The sequence below is a fragment of the Mya arenaria genome, chromosome 3, assembly GCF_026914265.1.
Source record: "Mya arenaria isolate MELC-2E11 chromosome 3, ASM2691426v1".
NCBI lineage: Eukaryota > Metazoa > Mollusca > Bivalvia > Myida > Myidae > Mya > Mya arenaria.
Window position 1 is genome coordinate 12,799,365 of NC_069124.1, and position 27,066 is coordinate 12,826,430.

The 27,066-nt window shown below is 34.9% G+C and overlaps 1 protein-coding gene and 1 long non-coding RNA gene across 4 annotated transcripts; both read right to left on the reverse strand.

The window, feature by feature from the left end:
• Positions 1-1,611: 1,611 nt before the first annotated feature.
• On the reverse strand, positions 1,612-13,592 carry LOC128228104 (glycine receptor subunit alpha-2-like). 3 transcript variants are annotated; one of them, XM_052939210.1, is made up of 11 exons: positions 13,213-13,591; positions 12,729-12,838; positions 11,072-11,139; positions 8,222-8,338; positions 7,575-7,684; positions 5,572-5,654; positions 4,673-4,813; positions 4,142-4,371; positions 3,849-3,986; positions 2,945-2,974; positions 1,612-2,823 (listed from the first exon to the last, which is right to left on the reverse strand). In XM_052939210.1, the coding sequence occupies exons 1-11, from the start codon at positions 13,299-13,301 to the stop codon at positions 2,659-2,661; spliced, it is 1,281 nt and encodes a 426-aa protein (XP_052795170.1). In that variant the 5' UTR covers positions 13,302-13,591; the 3' UTR covers positions 1,612-2,658. The 3 variants fall into 3 exon arrangements, with proteins under 3 accessions (XP_052795170.1, XP_052795171.1, XP_052795173.1); XM_052939211.1 differs by lacking the exon at positions 2,945-2,974 and having other exon boundaries at positions 13,213-13,592; XM_052939213.1 differs by lacking the exon at positions 13,213-13,591 and having other exon boundaries at positions 12,764-12,838.
• Positions 13,593-19,078: 5,486 nt separating this feature from the next.
• On the reverse strand, positions 19,079-23,838 carry LOC128228106 (uncharacterized). Its single transcript, XR_008259889.1, has 4 exons — positions 23,695-23,838; positions 21,782-21,891; positions 19,896-20,011; positions 19,079-19,163 (listed from the first exon to the last, which is right to left on the reverse strand). It is a non-coding gene; the product is annotated as an uncharacterized LOC128228106 (long non-coding RNA).
• Between the last annotated feature and the right edge of the window lie 3,228 nt (positions 23,839-27,066).

Below are 27,066 nucleotides of genomic sequence, written 5' to 3' on the forward strand. Positions count from 1 at the left end.
TCATCTGTTCACCCTTTGTCTCCACAAAACATAATTATTGGCCGTAGCTATACAGAATGTGGCATCAAACTCTTCACCGCTCGTATCCACTACCATTTAGTTTGCACTCGACATCGGAAATCCAACTTTTCAAGGGAGACGCTTCCGCATGATCGTCCGTGGAAAAACGCTTATTACACCATCTTTGACGTGATTTGCAACGAATAAATTCGCAAGACATGATACTGCATTCATCGCAAACGAGCATGTCTGGCATTGTAGCTGATTCCGGGCTGTAATCACTGTGTATAAACTCAACCAGGGCGTCCCTCATAGGAATATGTTTGATTCTCGTATACATTCAGAAGGCGCCGATTCAAAACGTTTTGGTTTCAAATCCAATCGACGAGAAGATAGCCGGGCGGTTGGCTCAAAGCTTCTTAAAACAACTCATTAAATAGTCTGTCTTTCCGTGATACCTTTGTCGAGCTAAGGCAATGACGGGTTGTTGGTCGATCGGAAATTTGAAGACACTTCAATTTCTTCTCTATGAGGGTTCCCAATGAAAGTACAAGTTTTGATTGAATGCCACGTCGGATAGATGTTTATGTTGTGACCATCCGTGTAAAGGTCCGTAATCTTCAGGTCGATGCTGGCCATTGACATGAGATCGTTCAAAATAATAAGATTGGTTACAGCGGGGTTTAAAATGTCTCATTCAAGTTTAATGGAATTCGCTGTGTAACTTCTTCCCTGGTATAGACGGTTTTTAATGCGTCGTATAACGGTTTCCACATTGTGTACAACCATTTTATTCGTTAGAGTGCTTGTTGAATCTTGTCAGACTGAAGTCACTTGGTCACAAATTATGCTACCAGCAAGGATGGGTCCACTGACCATACACGTGGATGGATGTTTGAAGATGAAAATCCGATGTACTGGAGGGTTATATGCTGTGGTGGGTAAAAATTTGAAGGAGAAGGCATATTCCCGTTGGAGGATTAGAAGGCACTCCATGAGGAAAAGGAGGCACTCCATGTGGATGAGGAGGAGTCAGACCCTGGGGAGGATACAACTGATTGATTTCAACATGCACTTGTCTTTGATTCCTCAACATAGTATCCATCCTCGAAAACTCACGTTCATGTTATACTTGGTGGACTTTATATATTTGCGTGACCATTACATCAGTTATTTAACTCTTATAAACTCCTTATCTACTCCGAACAGTGCAGTCTAAAATCAACACACGCTAGATTTTGTGTTGATTCTGAGGGGGATTAACTTTGAAGTTTCAATCGACCTTTGTGTGGATTTTGCTGATACATGGTAATTGTAAAATACCACTACTAAAATAAGACGCCCTTTATAGAGTCATTTTGCAACTAAACATTCTAGTGGAAATACCAACAAGTTCTCTTGATTGGTTTTACAGATGTTCAATGTCGCAACAGTTAGTTGATTAGCTAGTGACCGGTACTCCTAATTTGAGCTCCGGACATCGATGGGTTTAGTTCATGTTTTGACCATTTTATTCTGACGGATGTGTTGTTTTAGAGTTTTGTCTTTTTCAGAAGTAAAAGGAAGTGACGCTCAAATTTCGGCGAGTGAATAGCAAATAGTAAACGTAAATCACCAAAGCGTTCATTTACTACGACTTCAAAAACAACAACAAACATTGCGCAATAAATATTACTAAATTGTGAAAACACGTAGACTGAAACTGGTAAAAGTCTTACGCAATAGTACAATTATTTTTTTTTATGAAAACCCGCCACATGAACAAAAGTTATCAAAAATAGCCGCAACAGTTTGGATATTTCCCGCCAAAAAACGTCAAGTTTTATCATTTTTTCTCTGCGGATGCGCAGAAAGACATTTAAACAACTTTAGTGTTTCGGCGACTGAAGAATAGATCATTTTAGGTGTTGTTATAATAAATGATAAATAAATAAATCCATCGTGACAAGTGCGACGATGACAGTAACTGACTGTTAAACAGCATGGTAATAATATTTAAATACGTGCACCAATAAAAATGAAGTATGAAGTAATACAAATAAAATACCGGCATTTAAAAAAAATATGCATCAATATCAACAACGATATAAAATTGCTCGTGCAAAAGGTTTTGAAGCAAATACATATTATTGCTTGTGGGATGGATAGAGATGATATTCTCTGTGATATGGAAATGGTTAAATTTAAAACATATTAAAAAGAAAAAAAGAAATCCAAATAGAATAAGCCTCAACGAGTGATATACTGCAACCTGTAAGAAAAATGTGTACTCACAAAGTTGATATAATATTACATTATTATTATAAGTATAATAAAAATAGGCATACGATAAAGATGCATACATTCAGGACATTTGATTGAGCAAGTTCCAAACCTGTGGAACAAACGGAAGTATACATGTATCTACATGAAACAAACTCTGTCTTATTGCTGCAAGCACGATAACGCATATCAAACTGTCGTTGGGTGATATCCATGTAGAAGTGAGGGAATGTATCATAGGGACACAAAGACTCCCAATTTTATTCCTGTCTGATCATTTTTTATCCAAAATTGTAGTTAAGATCCATGAGTCAATCGCATCAGATCCAATCAAGCGCTTGAGATTATTAGCCGAGGAAGCGTTCCAACTAGGTGTATGTATAACAAGAACGGACTTCAATTGCTACTAGCAGGATGTGGCGCAAATGAGTAGTAGGTCCAGAAAACTATGTTAAACACAACGAATGCGCCCGGAAAAAGCAGCCGCGAGATTTTGTCAACCCGCCTTGCCGCATTATTACCGACGCTCTTTCCGGCTGGACCACCCTGCTTAATATTTTCCTGTAAAAACATGCCAAATTTATACACTAATCACGATCACCAATACTAGCATGTAAGCTTAAAAGGACTTAAGTGAAAATGTACAGTATTAAGTCAAGTTAATATAAGTAAAATTACTAACCGTATTGTTATCTGTGTGTTCTTTTGTCAACTGCAAATTAAGGCAACAATAACTATTTTTTTTCGACAACCAGGCCACACCATTGTTTTTTTGTTCCACGGACTTTTGCTAAAAAATGAAGCGACCGAGAGATAAAAGGAAAATATAATTTTGTCATTTTCCGTAAATAAACAAAGAGCAAAAACATATTTCGATCAATAATTATAATCAATGAATAGAAGAAACTTGGAACAACATAATTGCTCTTTAACCTATTTGATTTGATAATAATCTTTAACTTAATCTCTATTGTACAATATACGTATATGTACTATTCACCCAACTGGTTTGAATAGGCACGAAAATGGATAAACCAAATATAAAGTTCAACGATTTTTGCAACATTTGCGACTGTATAACGACTTTTGTCAAAATGAACATTTCAAGTGCATGTTCATATGTACTTTTAAGCTCAGGGAGTTGTTCTATTCATTGCAGACCGTACTGTTAAAGAAAATATAGAACAGAACAGAACAGATCATAACAGATCATTTATTTACCAGAAGATCATAGACCCATGTGGCCGAATATCATACAAAAAAGAAAGTTAATGAAAAGATATACCAAAGTAGACTTACATAAACAAATACGGGTCGGGTTGAAACTAAAAGAGAGTTCGCACAAACAAAATTAAATATTTCTTTACATTTTCAAAAAAAGGTGCGGAAAATCCGCGGAACTAAACATCAATTTGGTGTGGCCAGAAGTTAAGTTCTTGCGACAATAAATACAATACTTTAAAGTAAATTATTTGTTTGCAAATATTGAAAGCTGCCATTAAAGCAAATACTAGTGGCTTGAGAAACAGGTTGTTATATCTAAAAGTTGACATTAACTGCAATCTCCTACTCCTAAATGTACGTACTGGTTGTAGTTCTATGGGTCTGTCTCGTCCACGCGAGTGCCCTTTATGTGCGCGACGTGCCACCACGTTAACGTACGAGTATTCAATTAGCGCAACAAACACGAATATCAGACACGTAAACATCCATACGTCTATAGCCTGCAACGGGTAAAGTTATCATCAACACTATAGATTGGAAATGGTAAGGTAAATCTATATATCAAAATAACTTGTTTCATTTAAAACGATTGACACACAGTAAGTATATACAGAAAACAATTCAGGTAATATATAATGAGTGAAACAGACACAACCTTAACATATGAAACCTGCGGGAGCGACTGGAGCGCGCCGGAACTCTGGGTTGTCATGGTGAGAACGGTGAGGACGCCAAGTGAGATGCGGGCGGGAACGGCGTCGTGGTCCACCCAGAAAGACACCCAAGAGAGCACCACGATCAGGCTAGATGGCACAAACACCTGGACGATGAAGTAGCCAACCTTTCGGTTCAGCTGGATGAAGCCCTGTATACACGCAAACTGGTCTGGAATACGAAAGTTCAGGAAAATGTTATGTTGTGTTTGAATAACCGTTCATTGTGGGTGTCTTTTTCGATTGTCCATTCAGCGACATTCGAATTTTCACGTATATTTAGTATAATATTATCCGACGTCTTAAATGAAAATGTCTGCTCATCAATCGAAGTGTTTAGATAGTTCTATGGTCGGGCTAATCATAAATTTCTTCAATAAAGTTAAGTAAAATGATATCCTGTCTGCCACAGCCCGTTCAATGCATTCAAAAAATGTTGACACTTTAAAATGAAATAAAAACGCTCCCATTACCTTTACCATAGCTTTCTCGGCATGACTCTCTGAAGGCGTTATCAACCACTTCAGCGCCAAACTGTGGCATTTCCACGTGATTAAGGCGCACAGGGTGAGGCCCGTCCCATCGGTAGATAACGTTCTCTGTTGTGTATGCGTCTGGAATGGAACATTACATTCGTTAGTAATTAGAATTAAATAATCAATTAAAATAAAACGTGTATACTTTCTTTATTCAATATTGTAAAATTAGCCAAGTTTATAGATCATATGTTTTTCTTTTTCTGAAAATCACGATCGCATTTTTAATTTGAGTATATTTCTTAAACTAGTTTTGTGTATACATATAAATGCCTAAAATCGTTTTTACATAGTTTGAATTGTTAATTAAATCATTTTGTAGCCTTAAAGACTTTGATTATACGTCTCTGATAAACATAAATTCTTTAGTATATCTACACAACTATCGATCATTAGATCGTATAAATCATATACATTTACGCATATCTCGAATAATAAAGTTAATAAATATGATATGTACCGTTTCTTAATTTAAAACACTTTAACTAACAAATAGCGTTCTTCTTAATACCATTAATAATACTGAGAGAGTAGGACCTTAGATATTGTTTATAACATGTGCCCCTAACCTTTATGCATATTTAGTTATTATTAAGACCAAAATAAGGAGCTTAATAGACATTATTGTTATGTATGTATGTACTTGTTTTACCTGTACACATGTTCAACAGGCATAACTGTTATTGAAGTACAATAAAAACTTATTTGTCTTAGTAAGTCAGGCGAAATTGAGAGCTAATACTAGTATAGTGTCCGTATTGGCATATTCGCTTCTATAAAAAGTTGATTGCGCTTTAAATATGCTTTATTAGTCATAAGAATTTCAGGAGACCTACAGCTAGCCAGGAAAATAGGACAGATCTGGACATCCATGGGGTACTTGTGTAACTGCATAGAACAACTCAGCGTCAGAGACAACCTGAAATATACGTGTGTGTAATATCCGTGCGATATTGATAAGGTTTGACAGACGACATTGAGAGAAATGAAACATTTATTAAACCTCCCGTTCGACTAAATTAAATCATTTTTGTCCGAAGGAGAATTCAGATTTTACTTAAAAGGAGTTGATTGAAGCTGTGATCAAGCACAGATGACAATGTGGGGTTGTGCAGTTTGCAAGAAATATAAAAAAATGATCGTCTCTTGTTGATTCGTTTCAGCTTTGTCAAGGCCGTAACTTGATTGCTATTCAAAGGACGTAATTGAAAAGTTGAACGCTCATAGAAAATGTCATATTGTGTAAAGTGAATTATAACTTTTTACCACATTGCTGCAGAGTTATATCCCCTTTAATTGCTATTTTTATAATAAGTTTGTACAATGTATATCTTTGAAACTAGTGTAAGGAATTGTACGAATTCATTCACATTTGATAGTGCTAATATTGTTGTAATACATTATATTTCTATACTGAGTAACAACTGTCTTGAACTAAGCATACGAATGGTAGTTGTACATTGAAAATTAGCATCTTGGCACATTTGTGCAAAGTTTTCACCGTTGACGTTGAATTTATTCAGACAAGGCATAACTTAGAAACTTCTGAAAGGAATTAAATTAAACTTTGAAAACTGATATCCATGTATTGCAATTTGAGGTTGTGCTCAGTGCTGGAATTTTTACTCTGGGGCACTTTTTTTCTAAAGTTATCTCACATTGTTTGAACATTACCCATAAAGTACTTCAATGAATGTATTGAAACATGGCACAGTTGTTGGAAAGTTATCACCATTGATTATAATAAGCATTGTCCAGACCTTGTCTCGATAATAATTCCCAAGAAACCTTTGAATTACTTTAGATCACAATATCACATTGTTCACATTGTTTCAGAGTTTTTTTCTATTATTAATTTTAAATTTATTTATTTAAACATGCTACTGTATTTGGGGAGAGTGCTGCCGTTCATGGGGAATCTATTTTTGTCGTTGATTGCAAGCAAATTTTACGTAGTGACGTAACGTTGTACATTTCTCCATATTATCATCCTAATGCATATCCATAATTGGTAAAATAAATGTCAGTTTCGAAATTTGAATATTGCAAATAGAAAAAAAATGTTGTTGCTTTTTATTTAATTTGAATTTATGTTAATGTTTAACTCTATGCAATAACAGATGATGATGGCTCGATATCCCTATTCAATGATTTTGCAATGAAATGCATTTCTGAGTAATCAGAAAATGGTTGAACCAACATTGGGGGAATGTTTTTGATCTAATTGAATAACATTTGGAATACTGTGTTAACGATTTTGGCTTCCCTAGGCCTTGAAGAGATCGCTTAGGGTCCTTATATATGATCCAATAACCCATAATCAGCAGGAAACAGTTTTTCCCAACAATTTTGCGTTTTAAATTCTTGTCAGCATGTTCTCTGAGCCATTTTGTTCAAGTCTGCCTGATCTTCCAATTATTTGAGGATTTAAAGATTTAAGCAATTGCATTTCACATAAAATCTTATTTACAAATACAATTATGATAGTTTCAAGATCAGGCCATCTAATCTATACTTCTATCGTGCGATCGCATTTTCGTATCCATATCTAAAATAATAGCTATAATATATATTTCGAGACTAATAGCTTTATTGGCCAGTTAAGCAAAGTTTGTTTGATTTAAATTTTGATAAAAACATCTTGATTTTACGATATGTTGTCGCAGACTCGTTGACAAGATGACCCCTAAGACTTGAACCAGTACAAGTCATGTAGAAGACTACACTCAACAATTAAGTTAATGGTCAATTATTTAACCCATTGTGTGGGATCACATTCCGGTTACATAAAAACCTTTCTATATGTCAAAGTTACAGCCTTGTACTGTATTATGTGTACCTGATGCTATAAACAACGGTGCCGTTCTTGTAAAGATGCATCATCTTGTTTGGCACTGTCACGTCGTGCACTCTCGCATTCTTCTCGTTCGGGAAGAAAGTGTCTGGAACCTGAAACAGTTAGATACAGTCTGGGATGATGATGATGATGATGATGATGATGATGATGATGATGATGATGATGATGATGATGATGATGATGATGATGATGATAATGATGGTAAAAATGGTGAAAACATGTTAAGGAAACCAACAATATAAAAAGGAGAAAAATAAAGAGAAAGATATAACTAAAAGAAGTGGAGGCCGCGCAGAAACAGGTAAGATAGAAGGGAATATTAACAGAAAGCCTGAGAGTTGGGTGAAGAGACTGACTGACCAAGATGAAGTTAAGGAGGTGGGATTGCTGTTATGATGAAAACAGAGATCGGGAGAAAAAGAAGGACAAAGCAGAGAAAAAGGAGAACATTGAATACAAGTAAATGTTTAGATGTCATATTAGTTAATATGTGAATGAAGAGGATGAGGTGGAGGAATTCTTATACGAAACATTACTTTAGGAATGACGGTCTTGAACAGGAAGAGGAACAGATGGAAAAGAGTGGTGAAATGGTACATTAAAATGGGTGTTATTTATTATAAACGTACCCAGACACTGCCCATAATCTTGTTGTCCAGTTCGAGCCAAGGCAGCTCGGAGGTGTTTCCGTACTCCAGCCGCCTGTCCTCCCATTTCTGACGCAGGAAGATGTCCATAGAGTACTCCTGTAATTAAGTACCTGACACACTATTTCGTTTCGGTTTAAATGGTGTTATCGCTGCTGTTAGTGGTGGTTCTGTCATTATGGTTGTTGTTGTTGTTATTGTTGTCGTTTTTGTTGGTGTCACACTAAATTCTCAGTATACTTTATTAAGACAGTTACCCAAGGACAGGTACTAATGTCTCCCAGCAAACATGTAATGTTGTGAAAACGTTGTGACAACGTAGTAGCAATGTTATCGCTTCCGTTGCATTACCGTTATTCCATTACGCACAACGTAATGAATGTGGAGGTTTTATTACCGTTTATACGACGTTACTTATGCAACCAATAAACAACCTCCTTACAGCGTTACCACAACGTTGAGACAACCATGCATTAAAACGTTGTATAAAAAGAGATATATTTTTTATATTGACATTACAAAACTACACAGATATCGTGAATATATACAGTGTTAGCAAAGCTTTGAAACACATCGGTGCTCCTCTAGAGCCATTTATTCCTACAGGAGAGGAATTATCATTCATAATTATATTTTTTTGTTTGTAACCAAATGCCATCGTCACTGTTTTATAGACGAGTAAATTGCTACATACGAACAATGCTCATAAGCTTTTAAAATGAAGTTTTACTTTTCATTTATAAATATATGCCTGTTGGTACAATGTATTAGTTATATAAAATGCAAATATTTAATAATGTTAAATTAAATATCATGCAATGTACATATATTTCTTTTAAGGTTTATATGAAAAACTACAGAAACAAGCTCAGACGCCAAAAGATTAAACAAGAATCGCTTCAGTGGGAAATAAAGCATTGAATTTATTTTAATGGAATTGAATAGGAGAAAGCATTTCTAGCCGTTCTCCATTATATCTAAAATTCAGATTCCTTGGTTTTGTTTTTACATACATCTACTTTCATTTTCCATCACTCTTGTAAAATATCAAAACCTTTCTGCAAACCCTCTGGTGTTTGAGAAATTAATAAAATCTCATCGGCTTAAAATAAAGACCATATGTAATTATGTACATCTCAATCCGTTGGTAGCCATTCAGTAAAAGAATTTCATCTTGATTATTTAAATATAATGAAAAAAGCAAAGGAGATAAACATTATCTTTGCCGCAATCCAATCATACAAGAAAAAATGTAGCTTTGGTTATTACTTGCGTTTACACTTGATTTAATACAAATATACATATTTTTATAATACATGTATTTAAAAGATAACCTCTAACACTAAGTTGTATTAATGTCTGCCATAGGTTTGGTCTGACCGTACAATCACATGCTTTGTTAAATCTATCAAACCGCAATATAACCTGTGATAATTGTTTATCTTATATGAAATATGAAGTCTCTGGAGTTAAAACACATTGTCAAAAGTGCCCATCTTTTTCATAAAACCAGGACACGATATATAGGAAATAATGCTCTGGTCTTTAACTTATTATATTACAAAAATATGTGAAATCAGTTTACTTAGAATTCTAGAGATCATTATACGTCTATAATTGTATAATTATAAGGATTATTAATAAGGCATTTTTATGAAGTGGTGAAATAAAGCCCACACATCTGGAAACATGCCTCAGTAAGTCAGAAAAAAAGTGTCCGACAATCAGTATTCTCGTATTTATTATGAATTCATGGTCCACAGCGGCATTGCTGTAAATGCTCTAGATGATATCATCCTTATAAATGGAGAGGTACGTTATCTATGAGTAAATTGTACTAGAAACGAGACATGCCTCAAACGATCTAACCGGATATTTCTTGTATCCAGGCACTTACGATTGTGCCAAGTTGTTGTTGATTGCATGCTGTTAGGGCTGCATGCATAACGTGGTTACACAGGAAAAGCTGTTGGCATCAATAAATATCAAGGACAAAAAAAATCAAAAATGTCAGATCTTAATAATGATAGTGTGTCTGGGAGCTATTTAGTGTTATTTATTCCCACATGACGTTTGATTGCATTACCTAATCGTTATGAAAGTGATATGGTGTACATAGAAATAAAACAGCAATTATAACAGTTTTTGCCTGTTTCACAAAAAGTATACACAAGACGTTAATATCATCTAGTATTTCATGCGTGCCGCAGCGCTCGTCTGATGTTGTTGTTCGATGTTGTTTGTTTAGTGTAAAAAAGGGGCATAACTCAACAATTTTATAGTCATAGCTATGGGCCTTGCTGTACATAAGTCTATTGTCTCTGGCAAGTTTGTTAAACTATCTTGACAGGCGTTTCAGTTTTCACCAGGTGAAAGTGTTAAAGTCTCAAGGACACCAACGATACCAAGGCTATAATAATAATTATTTATTGTTCGAAATACAGATGAGATTAAATGGAAAGCCAAACACAAATACAGTTGTCAGATGTTAATACTAAGCATTGTTATCAATTCCTACTAGACAGTTGATTGCATCAACACATATAATTGGACACCAAAATCCTAATTTTCTAAAAAGCAGTTTTTCTTTGTAAGAGTTTTTTTTTTGTGTGTGTGTGTGTTTGTTTTATTCGTTTTTATAGACCGGGACGATCAGTCAGTTAGGACTCGTATCATGACTCGTAGATGCAAGCGTCTACATAGCACGTTTGAATGATTGTATACTTCAATGTGATAACGTCATAACTACCAAATGTTTCCTAACGAACTTTAAAAAATGAGTATGTAGAAATCATTTGTAAATGTTGTTTTTAACCAATATGAACGTCTCACCATGGAAGTCACGGAGACGGAGTAAATATTCTGTATCAGCATTTGGACATACACTTCTGTAGGAACATCTGAAAATAGAAAACATCTATGGAAACAAGTAACATAATTTCCGTATATTTCAGTCCTATCCTTTAATTCGTTTCTTTTATATATATACAAGTCAGGCAAAGCTCATGTGTTAGTTTTATTGTCTAACTAGCTCCCAACCATCAGTTATTTGGCGATTGTTCATAATGAAAAATGATTACAGATGAAAAAAAATAGGGAGAAAAGAGAGAACCCAAATTGCAAAAGTACTGGGACATATTTCTCAAGACAGTGAACAACGAAATTCCTAACACGTATAAAGAGTATACAAATAAATAGACAGAATCTAGACCAGATATAGATAGACAATAAAATAAGCCTCGGACCATTTGTCCAAGCTAGCGATTCAAAAACATGCAAAGAGTGGTTGGCATTTATGACACTGTGACAAAATATACAGCTTCGTACAGCTAATAATGATTAATTAAACACAGAATCTTGCGTAAGCAAACACTGAACAGTTGTAAATATCTAGTACGCGTTAAAGATGCTATAAGCTTTCATTGCCATGGTTATTTACACTAAAAAAATTCCATAAAAATAGGGAGCCAAATATAAACAGGACAATCCCGTTATACATCATTTATGTTTAAGATCAAACAGAAATGAATTGAATTGCAAGTCTTTGTCAACAGTACTCGGACTTACAATAAATCTTTTCATTGTCTGAACGTTTTTCTTACACAAATAATGCAATGGAATTCACGAAGGTGGTTTGTTATGTACTAGGTCTAAAACAGTTAAATTGTTGATTAACACTGCACTGTTACGCCGATTTTCGGCACATAAGAACGTTGGCGGTAATCATAACTTGGCAGATAAATTCGTGGCTTTTCATGGGACACATACAATTCGATGATCATTAAAACAGTATGTAATTGTCAGAATGATTTTAAAGAGCGTTACCGTCACCTAACCATCACAATCACCTGTACTACTACCACCATCACCACCTTTATCAGACACGCAGTATGTGCAATTCATGCATTATAAATATGCATCAATATAATCGTTTAATTACCACAGTGCAAGCAGTTTTCGATCGGATGGAATCTCAAGATGAGATTTGCATTCGTCATAGCGGCAATCCATTATCCTGCAGTTTATTGGTATTCATTGAGCCCTTCGGCAAGATGAGAATTTTACCAATTAAAGACACTTTTGTCTCTGAACATTTTACTGAACTAGAACAAAGACATGACAAATAAAACAAAACGAGTAAGCCATCATCCATATACTCTTGAGACTTAAAGGTTGTGGGTTGGCTGCGTTTTTGAATAATGAAGAAATTAATGTTGCTTATAGTTTTATCAAGGGTAAACAGTGCTAGACATCGATTGGTAAGTCTTGATTTTACATCGCTTGATAAAAATATGTTTGGATATGATAGATATATATAGATATATATATATATATATATATATATATATATATATATATATATATATAGATATATATATATATATATATATATATATATATATATATATATATATATATATATATATATATATATATATATATATATATATATATATATATAAAGATGTTTAAAAACTAAGTATATAACCTAGTTCAAAGTCTGGCGCAATGCTGGAGTCATACTTGGGCTGGCTGGCGACAGGAGTACCGGAAGCTCCGACTTCCTTCAGACCCAGCAGGGAGTTTAACGTCGCCTGCCTGGAAAAGAAATGGGTTCGTTGAAAAGTCGAACAGAAACGAACATTTCTTTTCTTAAGTAACTTGTGAGGCGAGTTTGTCTTTCGGTGTACAGAGGTGTCCGCCTCTCACAAAAGAAATTCTGGGTTCAAATACCATCATTTTTTCCATGACCTCAATAAACAGACACATTGGGCTCGTTTTGTCATCAATTTAAGTACCCTGTGAGCGATGCTGTACCAAGAAAAGCTTCTTTACACTATTATTATAGTATTTCACTGGCAAAAATATTTCCGGTTAATGACCGAATCTAATATTGTATATGCTAATCGTTCGTGAATGCTTTACATGGTTATAAAATACTAGTAGTTATGGTTGTAAAAATGTCAACATACCTTGATAAACTTTCCGCATTTTGAAAGGCACTAAACAAAATCTCAGAAACAATCAGCAGTATGGAACTCGTTGTTAATCCTGAAATCATTATGTCACCTGTCACTGTTGTCGTTTGCAAAAACACGAGTTCAATTCAACGGGCTTCTCGCAGAATCATTTCAGCAAATTTCATGAAGGCTATGCGAATGTATTAACGAATATTTTATTTTCAAAACAAAGACTACACATACGTAGTTGCCAATTAATTTCACTGATATATTATTTAACACTTTCGCTGAAATGATGTTTATATGTACAGCGTTACATCTCTGCGAGTGCGATATTGTTTTGTGCGGATCAATTCCATACTGGAAGCAGTGTGCGAGCTGTATCCAAGACGCGTTATATACCGAGAAATTGGAAACATCTCGTAACATTTACAGCAGGGCCTTACAACCAAATGTTGTACATCAATATTGAACCTTTAATAAACATATTGTACACATAGTTAGTGTTATTTTGAACAACTATTTCGACTAGCTAAAAGATATTATTTCGATTGCATCAATGCAAATCAATATTCAAGTGAAAAACGTTATTGACTTTCCTGGAAAAAAGCCATTGGTCAAGTCATAAACATTTAATGGAACCCATTTCATGACAATACTGCGATGTTCCGGGCATATTTATGAGTATATTGTATCATTATATTTTACTAATAAATTACGCACGTATTTAAATGTTCGTCCATCACTTCCGCAGTATGTAAGCAGATTTTATTTATCAACATGTCTAGCAAATAAAGCGGTTAGCATAACTTTCCCAAGACACTATCGAAATAAGGATGAAATCATTATGTCTGTGAAGTTAGCTCAGCCATCGGCAATAGACAATCGACATTCGATATTATATAGCAAATCTTCAATGTCGAGCTGCAACGTCGAGCTGGACGGAATTATAGCTCGACATTCGATATTATATAGAAATATTCAATGTCGAGATGAATTGTCGAGCTGGACGGAATTCTAGCTCGATATTCGATATTATATAGCAAATCTTCAATGTCAATGTCGGCGTGAAGTTAGCGGCGTGGCGGCCTAGCGGCCTACCGGCCTAAAATGGTTTCCTATTTCAAAGCATGTATACATGCATTTTCTTCTAAAACAATGAAATAAAAATATCGAATGTCGAGCTAGAATTGCGTCAAGTTCGACATTGCAGCTCGACATTGAATATTTGCTATATAATATCGAATGTCGAGCTAGAATTCTGTCCAGCTCGACATTGCAGCTCGACATTAAAAGTTTTCTATACAATATGAAATGTCGAGCTTGAATTCCGTCCAGCTCGACATTGAAGATTTCCTATATAATATCGAATGTCGAGCTAGAATTCAGTTCAGCTCGACATTGCAGCTCAACATTGAAGATTTGCTATATAATATCGAATGTCGATTGTCGATTGCCGATGGCTGAGCCAACTTCACACACATGAAATCATTCTTTAGTATTTGACATAAATGAACGCTTGCGTCGAGCGTTCTATCAGCTTCATACTTTCACAGAGAAAAACTCATATCACACGGATCCAATTAGTGATAAGAACAAAGATATTTCTCTCAAAGCTATAAAAGCTTTTTTTGCACACAGGTTGTTTTGACGACATGTCTATAATTATATCTACCATGACTTGCAGGACATGTATATTATATAGCTTGTTGTTTTGTTGTTTGGCTAATATTCAGTTCACTTGAAGTACAACAAAATATATGTAGATAAAAACTCTTCACGCACATGAGGTCTTACGTTTCCCACCGTGTAATTTGATTTAAGTTGTAACGCATGTATGGTTGGTATTTGAACCTGAAAAAGCAATACAATTACATCTTAAAGAATTAAGCTTTGGCCGTTTGTAATAAGGATCTGGCGGACTGTTGTACATGCCTTCTTCAGTGATTGGTATTCGTCCCAAAACAGTTCCAATCTATGGACAAGCATTAAATACTGGAAACTTTAGTGGCTATATGAGTGTCGGTTCTAATTTATAATCGTTATACAATTCTTATCCCAATGACAAAGACACAAAATGATTGCTTAAACAACAGTTCATTGTTCATGCCTTTTTTCAATAGCTACAAAATGGAAGAAATGTATTAAAGAGCTTTGACTTATTAATGCACCCGAGTTTGTATTGAATGATAGCCATTTGTATAAGGTGATGCAATTTGAATAGATGGTTGTAAAGATGACGTTTAGACCTGAAGTGGGACGATTGTCAAAAACATCTCGACACACATTATGTGATAACGTCACAGGTGAGAATAAACTCCTTGTTAAACTTAGTCTAATGTTGTCGATATTTAAAAAATATATAAGAATAGGGGATTGTGTCAATTTACATTTTTCTCTATTGATTCTCAGGTGGAGCTTTCAGAAAATGTTCAAATCTCGTGTCCGTAAAATGACCCTTATCTTCATTTCCGTCTATTGAATTTCTGTTCCCGGACTATCGCTATATGTCGCCCCATCTGTAAGCGGCAACTAAACGCCACTAGAGGTGTTAAGTGATATTTTCACTATATACGAGTTAGCAAATCGATGAAACTGCTAATGATCTGCCTATGTGCCTCCTTTTCCTTAAAAAAACACAATGGAATATCTGCGTTTCGTAATCGTTTCTGGCAATCGAGTGATGACGCAAATACATACAGACAGCACCGGAGGCCGGGGTTTTTGTTTTGTGATATGCAAACGGTGGCCTGATGACTGGAAAATATCAAAGCAGATAACAGTACTTGAGTTGTTTCCCAGCTTGGTAGCCCTATTCATTTAGGGATCATCGCTTATAAATAAGAAAATAATGCTTAATTGCGATCATTCGGGTTGAACAAACTTTCCTCTTAATCGGATAATCATATGTCTATCGTGCGTATGCTTACTTTTGAATGTCTGCAACACAACATCCTAATTCATGGGCAATGTCGTGCCAGCACGACATTCATTTTTGAAATCCCAATGTCCAATGTCCAATGTCATGCCGGCACGACATTCATTTTTGAATGTCCAATGTCCAATGTCGTGCCAGCACGACTTTCAATTTTGAATGTCCAATGTCGTGCCAGCACAACATTCGATTTTGAATGTCCAATGTCCAATGTCGTGCCAGCACAACATTCGATCTTGAATGTCCAATGTCCAATGTCGTATGTTTAGCTTACTTCACACAGCTATAATATACATACAAAATAAGGAGTGGTGAAATGCATAAAAAGTGACTTAATCACAGAATTGAGAATTAACCATGATTGGGTTTAATAAGTCTCTCTCCTGACAAGGTCTGAAATGGTCCATAGAAGCCCAGGTCTTTTTTACCTCACCGCCTAAAATAATCCTCATTTACCTAGGGGTCCCGCCCTAACTTCTTTTCCATTAAGAAAAAAATCTTAATAATATTGATAAAGAAATAAAATATTTACGCTTGGGATTTCCGTACATCAACATTATCTTGCTAGACATTCTAGATAGAATCAATAGGCGCTCTCAAATGTCTAAGGAATTGATCAATAACAAACGCGGTCGTATCAATCACTTTGGTAGGAATTGGGCTAAGTCGATTGGCCCATATGATATCTGGTCGATAGATATAGATATACACAATACGTTTGAAAAGCATGCTCCTTAAAAATAATACTAATACTAATTATAAAAATAATTTGAATTGGTCAAAAGAAAAATAGATATATTGTGGCTAAAACAATGCCGTTAGGTGTAAACGTATCGAACTCAAAAATGTATGTATATAACTTTATTCACTTTTAAGGAATAAATATCAATATATGTTGTGGCGTCATGCTGTGGCTTGTGGACCTTCGATTAACCAATCATATCATAGCACTGACTTTTAAACCCGTTCTATCTAGTAATTGTTTATAAGAGTACCATTTTGTTATCACGGAGGGCTTAACCTCAGTCAGAAATTGTAAAGTAGTGTTCAGAGGAATAGAAAAGAGAAACTGGTATGTAGTCTCTTGACTTCCATACCTACAAAATGTTGAGAAAATAATATTTTTAACGAAGAAGTGATATTACTGGGATCTTCATTCGTTGCGTAGGCGAGTGTGTAGGACCTGTCACCGACGTTGACCCATAACAGAACAGTCTAGGTGTTTTAGCTAATCCTACTAAAAGTTTGATTTGAAACCAGCAACAGTGTTGACAGTCTTTGCCTCATCTGGGAGACAACTCCATGCAGATATCGTAGAAGAAAGGAATTAATTCATATACAAGATGTGTGGGATCTAAAATTGGATATGTTAGATGAATTTCTAAGATATCTGGATGAAGCTTTTCTTACTGTCAGGGGAACCAAAACCGACAGATAATCTGGTGAATAACTATTCTTCATTTTAAAGAAGAGAAGAAGTTTGTTTTTCTCTCGTCTTTTATTTGAACTTTACCAACCAGATTCGAATTGAAACTAGACGAGTACAACTAATCGTGGACATTCATATTGCATTTTATCCAGGTCATCTTTTTCATTGTGTGTACAATTTTCCCAGAAAGCATATGCATACCCACAGATTGGCCAATAAAGGAGAAAAATAACTCAAGAGACAGCCTATCTAGTCAATAATGAAGAGGTTTCATTATCTTAAATCTGGACCAGGCTTAATCTATGATGTAATTAAAATACAGAAATAAGAGAAATACATAGAAGTTTGTGAGATTTAACGGAATGTATAACTGTGTCGAACATATACACTGGTGTATGAATGGGTTTGTTTCTATTCCGTGATATGACCATTTCATTTCGATTTTGTAGACTTGAGCTTTACACGCCAACTATCAGCTCAGAGAAATGTTTTATTTATGTCTGTCTGTAGTTTTAAGGATACAGTCTGAGGGAAGACAACGATAACAAAGGGATTATATCTGCAAAAAGGTTTATATTTGAATCAACTTCCTTAATAATATCGATAATATATACATAATAATATCGATAATGTATAAAATGAACAAAAGAGGACCTAAAATTGAAAAATGATCCCTGTGGAAACCCGCTTTGATCTCAGATAATGATAAGGTTGCTTCAGGAATTATCAAACATGTATCAAATCAGAAAACTCTTATTTAAGGACTATCGACAAGACCTTTAATAAATTTATAATAGAGGTAAGTAGGATGGTTATCCGGTAAACTCAACTGGCATAAAACCTGATTGGAATCGGGTAAAAATGTGTATCACGGCGAAAATTGAATACATGTTTTTAGAAGAGAAATTGGGCGATAGTTTGAAGGGTTTGAAGGATCACCCATTTGAAGACGGCCCAAACGTTTGAGCGTTTCCCTTCATGAGGATATAACAGAAGACATTGGCGAAGCATTGATCTTTGGTCAATTGCAAATTAAAACAACACTTACACTTTATTATTCGACTGATATACTTCAGTTAATTATACCGTCTAGTGTCAATAAATCCAAGACTTTGAAATAGCATTTGTAAGCAAATATTGAAAAATGGCTTCCCCTAAAAACATAAACGAGTGACTACTGAAAGAAAGTAATCATATTGCAAAGCTGTCGTCGACATAAATTCCCTGTTTGATATTTTCCTGCAAAACATTCCAACATTTTCTTAAAGAAGACCAGCCATATTAGCTTGTGTGCTTATTAGCATTGTATTGTAAATTAAATTACAGTCCGAGCCTTCTTTGTCACCTGCAAAGAAAACAATAAAAAAAATATGCTTCTTCTAAATAGATTATACGTTTACAAAACCTGATATACAGGCTACCATGAAAAGAAATACGAATGACTACTAAAATGTTAATGGTTCAATGTTGCCATCGACTGTTATCCGCACTCTAACATGCATATACTGGCACATACCGGTTGTAGTTCAATGGGTCTGTCCCGTGCACGTGAGTGCTACTTTAGTTCCACCGCGTTTACGTATGCGTATTCGAAAAACTCTGTAAATATTATATATAACACGTAAACATCACCTCGTCTATAGCCTGCAATGTGTTATGCTGTAGAGGGCCATTCCACTTACACTTGGATAAAATAATAATGAACTCAATTTTATTAGACCATTAATTACGGATTATTATTATTGCAACGGATATTGCAATGGAATAGAACGAAATAGCGCTAACGCATTTGCAACGAAGTTCATATATAAAATCGTGTGAAAGAGGAACAAGTGTTACATGAATCCGAAGCGGCCATGCTTGAAAGGGAGATCATCTTTCTTAAATGAAATTTTGACTCGAAGCAATCATAGGAAACCATCCATCCATGTGCATTTTCCTCTCTAATTCACAGCTACATACGTAACATAAACATTTCAACTTATTAAAAAGGTTAACTGCTTTTTTGGTACATATTCAAAGGTGCATTACATGCTCCTGAACAATAAACTCACAGTTCTTCAAAAAATATATATATATTTGTTTTATTTATACCATTGACGCCAATTTAGCATACTAAGACAATATTTAAGAAAGTATTTGTAATGAACGAAGCACAGAAGAGCTTCGCATATGAGACCTCGTGTGGATGGCTGGGTTTCCGATTGATATTCCCTATAGCTTAATTATGAGAAACCGTGTTGCACGTCAATCGTCAAGTCTTAATATTACCTAGCTTCATGAAAATATGTATGTTTAAGATAGGTTATGTTTAACCGCTATATTTATTACCTAGTTCGAAGTCTGGTGCGATACTGGATTCAAACATAAACATCAGTTTGCAAGTCTGGAAGAAGACAACATGTATGGAATTGTCAGGATTCGGACATAGACTTCAGTTGGTACTTCTGAAAGAATTGAATGGTCTGTATCAGGATTCAGTTGGCGTGTCTGAAAACATATATGGGAACTTAAACATTACATCTTAATTAATTAGAATTTCTGTATATGTCAGTCCTTTCCCGCATTGTCTTTACATTGTGTATAAACGTTTAAGCAAAGGACATGTACTTGTAAAATTGGCTAGCTACCTCTCAGCCTTGAATGGATTTGGTCTAACAATGAACTGCACTAATTAGCATTTGTTAATAATAATTGTTTCCGATTTTTTTGCTTTTTTGTATTTAATCTGTCTGTCATTCCCTCATTTTAAATAAATTCATATCTTGTAAAGTAATGAGGTTAGAGTTTACGATGTACTATTCAAGTTAAGTAGTTCGTGATTGTTCGTTATAAAAAATAAAATTACTTAAATTGAAAAACTTTTAAGATATGAACTATCTAAAAGAAAAGAACGAACAAAGAGAGTAATCAAATTGTAACAGTGCTGCTGGGACATACTCATATCGTGATTTACAATAATATTCGTATCATATTTACATAAAATAAAAATAAGTATACAAGCTTGAAACCAGATCATTAGTCCAAGCGAGCAATTCATAGACACACAAACAAACTCAGGCAATGTCTGAATAGCTTCAATGACACTGGGGAAAAAATTGTAAATAATATAGTTTTATTTGGCTAATAAGGATATATAAAACACAGAATCTGAGGTAAGGATGCACTGTAAAAGAGTAAATGGTTAGTACGCTTGTGTATTACAATGATCTTTCTTTGCCAAGAACATGATTACTTACACCAAATAGTTTCCATAAAAATATGGAACTAATTTAAACCAGAAAATCACAGTATACATTATTGCATGATCAAACAGAAATTGTCGAACGATTGTTTGTCAAATTAACGACAAATGTATTAATTGTCTTAACTTTTTCTAAGATAAAAGTAGGTCTATGAAAGTTAACTTGTTAATTTATCCCCAACTGTTGCACCAATTTTCGGTACAAAATAGTTTTGAGAACAAAAATAGGCATTACTAGGCACATTGGGGTTGCGGTGGCACATGCAAAATCGAAAATGGTGAAACATTACTAGTTTTGGATGTCAAATTCATTATGCTCAATGCGAAAGTGATTAGGAGGGACGTTAGCATCATAGTAACCATCATCATCACCGTCACAGTCAACACTTGATCATCATCATCATCATCATCATCATCATCAACAACCATCATCATCATCAACCATCACCAACCATCGCCAACACCATGAGATACGCTTTATGTGCAATTTATACATACATATATGCATCAAAATGATCGTACTCTTGTTCAATACATGAACTGCAAACCACGTTGTAAATTGCCACTTTTTTCCTACAGAATGATTTTGATCGCATGGAGACGCAATATGAGTTTTGTTTTGCATTTTTCATGGCGTCAATCTTTTTTTACCCCGCATTTGATTCATTCCCTGAACCCCTTGAACATGAGAATTGTAACAATTGCAGACACAAATAACAACTAACAATCATCTCTAGACATTTCTTTAAACTAAAAATTAACACACAAAGCAAACAAAACGTGCAAGCCATCATATATATACTCCTGTGATTTAGTTGGTGGGTTGACTGCGTTTTCGATTATAGATAGGAATTTATGTTCCCTGTAGATTACTAATGGGAAAACTGTGTTACACGTCGATCGTTAATTCTATCGAGCTTCCTGAAAAAACAATTGTATATGTTGGTTCATTTTCAAGAGCTATGCATATTACCTAGTCCGCCTGGGTCACGCGCGATGCTGGAGTCATATTTGGAACGTTTGGCGGCAGGAGTACCCGAAGTTTCCTTTTTCAGATCCAGCAGGGACATCATGGCTGTCTGTCTAAAAGAGAAACGGGTTCGCTGAAATGTCGAGCAAAAACGCACGCTTGTTTTTTTCTGAAATAACTTCTAATAGTGTTTGATGTTCGCACACATGTGTTGGCCCGTGACAATCGATGATTTACTGTGGTTCTATATCATGTAGCGCATTATTTTTTTTGAAGAATTTAAACTTTAATTTTCGTAGGGAGTATTTTGTCGGTCTATACGCTTGTGTACGGTTGTCTTTTCTAGATCGCCCTGTCCTCTTCAAATGCGCGAAGTAACTATAATTGACAGCCAATGGTGCCGTTGTCTGGAGGCAGTTGAAGCTAACGTTATGAACTCGAATCTGTAATTGATGTGTAATCAGCTTTCGAATCGTATTGGCAACTATTCATTGCACAATGTAAATATTTATGTGACTTATTTAAATGCAAACTCTCATTTACTTTTATTTAATATGCTTTTGATAATAAACATACAAACAATCCAGCAAATTAAGAACTAAATTGTGCTGGATGTGTTTATAATGTCTTTTTTTTAAACGGTCCCATCTCAAAGTATCAAATATGGTGATTCTAAGACGTGTTGAATTTTAACGGCGAGTACTTTAACGTCATTAACGCTGTTAACGTCGCTCAAACGCATACGACGTGCACCGGGTCTGCGTTAGTGACCCTGTTCAGGCTCCTGTAACTTTTGCACTGTTCATACTATTGCCATAATTACTGAAGTGTAGGTATCGGATACTTTCCGCGTTTGATAAAAAATATATGTTTATGTAAATTATTAACCAAATTTTTATATGAGAACAATCCTGTTAATGTTTTATCATCCCTTGGAAAAGAAACCGTACTATGTATATATCGTTTGTGGACTTATCATAATATTCATTATATTTATAATTCGTTTGGTGATTCTGAATTAACTATTTATACAATTCGGTTAGGGTTAAAATAAATATGACTCAAAATATGATGATATTTCTGTTTATTTCAAAAAGAATTAAACAAACAAATCTATCTGAACTGGTATACCAAACACATCAACTGATTGCAAAGTATAAACATTATAACTCATACGTGCTCCAACACAACTGACTCATGCAAAGGCAATTGTTACAGCTACATTCTACTGCCTGTGGAATAGTAATTAACGACATTCTCTGTGATGTGGAAATTATTTAATTTATAAAATATTTAAAAGAGACAATGATTACAACTAGAATAAACCGAATCGAAGCAATAAACACCGCAACATTTAAGGACCACAAAGTTGATATCTATTAAACATGGGCAATGATTGAGTTTATAAAATATTTAGAAGAAACAATGATTCAAACTAGAATAAACCAAATCGACGAAACCTCAAAGTTAATATCTATTAAAACACGGGCATATGCTACATTAATGCATATTTGATTGAGCAAGTTTTTTTTTTTTCAACAAACGGGACTAAACATGGACCTACATCAAACAAAACAAAGCTTTTAAACTCCATCCGTCCGAAATCACAAATAGTCATGTTCCTTTGGTTTTATTCATGTCCATATCATCTGTTCGCGCGAGATTTAAGCGTTCGAGAGCATTAGCCTAGAACGAATTCCAGCTAAGTTGTGTATAACGGTGGCCTTCACGTGATTCCGCACGCGCCACGGACGGACTTCAGCTGCTGCTGAAAGGATGGGGTTTAAGTGAGTAGTAGATCCAGAAGGCGAGAGTAAGCACTAAAAAGGCGGCCGGAAACAACATACGCGAGAGTTTAACCTCCGTCTTTTTTGTTATTTTTATTAATCTTCTCATCAAAATACTTCTATTCTTACCTTTTTCTACTTTTTCATTACCATCTTCTTCCTCTACACTTTCCTTCCCCTCCTTCTTCAACACTGTTTACTCTATTCCCTTCTTTGTTTTCGCCATTTGTATCCTCCTTCATAATCTTTTCTCTTCTCTCTATCCCCCAACATTTAAATTATCATCATTCAGTTACCTTCATTTGAAAACAGACTTTATCCTGATCTCTTCTATCCGTTTTAGGTCCCAGGCACGTTTTTCCTGAACAAGAAGAAGGCAAGAGTGCACGGCTTGACAGTTCCCAACAAGATGATGCATCTCTACAAGAACGGCAACTCGCTCTATCGTAGACGGTATCAAAAATATAAAATACGAATAGATATACAGTTAAAAACTTACTTTAGGGTAGCCTATACATATAGAACATATAAACAAGGTTGCTTACATAACTATTGAGACAATCTTAATCCTATAAGCCTAGGACATATGAACGTTGAAATAGGAATATTAAACGTTGTTATAATTAAGTGAGCTTTAATGAGTTTTGATATTTGATTGTATACTTTTACATGATTCTTACTGTCTCAAAGCATTACGTGTTATATTATCAGCTTGAAAAACAGTTTTGACGTATAAAGGAGAACGTTCCCCGAGATCGCCGTGCTTTTGAGCATACCGATAGCTCATAAGTAAATGGTATTTAAATAATTATGTTTTTGATCAGTTTAAATGTACCTGGATAATGTGTATACAGCAAATTAACGGAAATTGTGTAAACGAACTTTACGGCGTGTTTAATAGAACTATTCGTCTGGAACATGCTTTGGTGCAATTGTCTGCTGCTGACAAGGATTTAAGTTGCAAATTATCAGAAATAATTGATTCCGTCTTCAATACAAACGTCAATGGTCTTGATAAATAGTTTGCTTAGAAATGAGAAAGAGTACTGATAGCTTGTCGTGTTCCTCGACAAAAGTTGAAGAGATAAGAAAGTGCAGGTATTTCCACAGAGAGCTGTCTTGGTAATTATGGAGTATTAGATCAGATGTTTTATAAAGGCCAATCCCATAACCAATCTCTTCATGGCACCATGGAAACCAAACTCGTAAACATCGTTTCCTTATGTGTTTCTGAAGACCAAGAATCGTCATTCAGTGGCGAAAACACAGACATCTATTGTATAGCGCAACTGGTAAATAAAAAGATCGGGAGTGCGTCTGTAATTGCATGGACCTCAAAACGAACATCGATGCAAATTTGATAAAAGACATTTCTTCTGCAATTTGTGTTTTATTCACATATCAAAACAGACATTTATTAAACCCACTTCAGATATGGCATACGATGTAGGATAATATGTAGAAATGTAAATGCTTGCATCCAGTGTGACCAAGAGGTCTTATTATGGACCTGCGCATAAACTGACATTGTCATCGAGAAATGTCAAAAGTTTCAATTTATCCCTTGAAGAGTGATCGAGTTGGACCTGGGTGGACATTTAATAAAAAATGTAAAAAGGCGAAATAGCTTTCCAACAAGAAAAAACAAGTTATATTTCACATTTTAATCCATACATGTTCCAAGTTTCAGCCGATTTCTGCAAGTAATTTCCGAGTTCTTCTCCGGACAAAAATGGTTAGTCGCACGAACATAATATACATGATAATTTTAGGTTGTCTCTGACGCTGAGTTGTTCTATGCAATTACACAAGTACCCCATGGACGTCCAGATATGTCCTATTGTCCTGGCTAGCTGTAAGTTTGCAGGAATAGCCTGTTCAACATTAGCACACATTGTATGCTATGTACAGTTTACCTAAGCGAAGACGGAAATGGACATTTTGGATATAAGTTTCACATTGTCATTCATATCGGAATAATATCTAACGAGAAAGTCCTTTCTTCCGATTATCCAAAAAAGGCATCTACGAAGGCTAGCCAGTAAATCGTAAGCTCGCGTTACATTTTCTATTTGAAACATTCAAATACGAAGCAAATTTAGAACGATATATATTTATATATGCATGTATTTATTTGCACTACTGACAAGAAACAAAAGTAATGCAATAGACTGACACAAATTGTTCATTAATATCGTTCTGAAATGTCATCTGTATGCGTTTTAATAATGGAATAAAAGTGTGAAAAAAAGCATTTGTCTTGCTTGCCCGTTTATATTCAACGATTTATTGGTACCTCTTGTGTGATAGACGTTTTATTGAAACTAAGGCGTCAACTTACCTAGGCTTTGAGCCTTGCATAAAATAATTGGTTGTTAACCTTTCGTATCATTTCACATTGGTATGACATCTAGGGGTTTTATGGACTGAATACGTTAAATTTTTTCAGGCTGACTTAAGAAAAAGGTTTAACAAATAACACACGTTTTTTTTAAAGAACAAACGATTTTCTCAACTAATATAATAATATGAACACATTCCTAATGGTCGGTACATAATGGGCATTTTGATTTGATTTGTTCGGTAGTTTGTGCAAAACGTGAGATTTTGAGCCCAAATCTGATTCTTATTTCAGCGTATACGTGCCACTTTAAAATGTTATCAAACGATAGTAAACAAGCTATAACAGAGGTACTTGGTACTCAGAATATATGCGTGATATGGACATTTGAGGTAATACTAGGATTGCATCCGGATTTTGGCACTAATTAAACCACACAGAAAACAAGGTTTGTAACAGACTTATTTCCAGAACTACAATGTGTCTATGTTTGATATTTCGTAAAATGTTTTACGAGACAGTAACCTAGAAAAATAGCGGTTTGAAGGTTTTTTTCCTAATATAATTTATTGTCAAAAGTTTCTTCAATTTTGGCTAATCTTATATTTTTTTGCTAAGAGATTGATGAACCATATGTTAAAAATATGATCCTTTTATAAACATCTGAACAGCGTATGATGCAGCTCAGGTAAATTTATCACTTTAGAGTTACCTTAATATTATGAAATCAAAATGCATTGTCCGGAATCGGATATGGTAGGTTGGACATTGCCCCATCACTTTCCGAACAATCTCATTAAAATCATATCGTGACGTTCACTTCATTTCATTACGTTATGTACGATCTGAGAACATGACGTTAGAGGTCACCTCAAGTTAACCTTTATAACTTGCATATTCATAAGCATGTGCACGAAATCATGTCCAATGATAACGTTCGTAACGTAGCACGTTTAGTTGTAGTCTAAAATAATAGACGTGTTATACGGGATTCTGGATTTGCCATATCAAAAATCTAAAAAAATCCGTCAACGTACAATAATTTGGACTAGTTTAGTTGAAACTTTAAATGGCGTCGTTGGTGACGATGGTGACCCAGGATCTCCCGGCCGCTTTAACAATTTCTTTCCGAAAATCAGTGACTGTTAGCCTTTGATGAA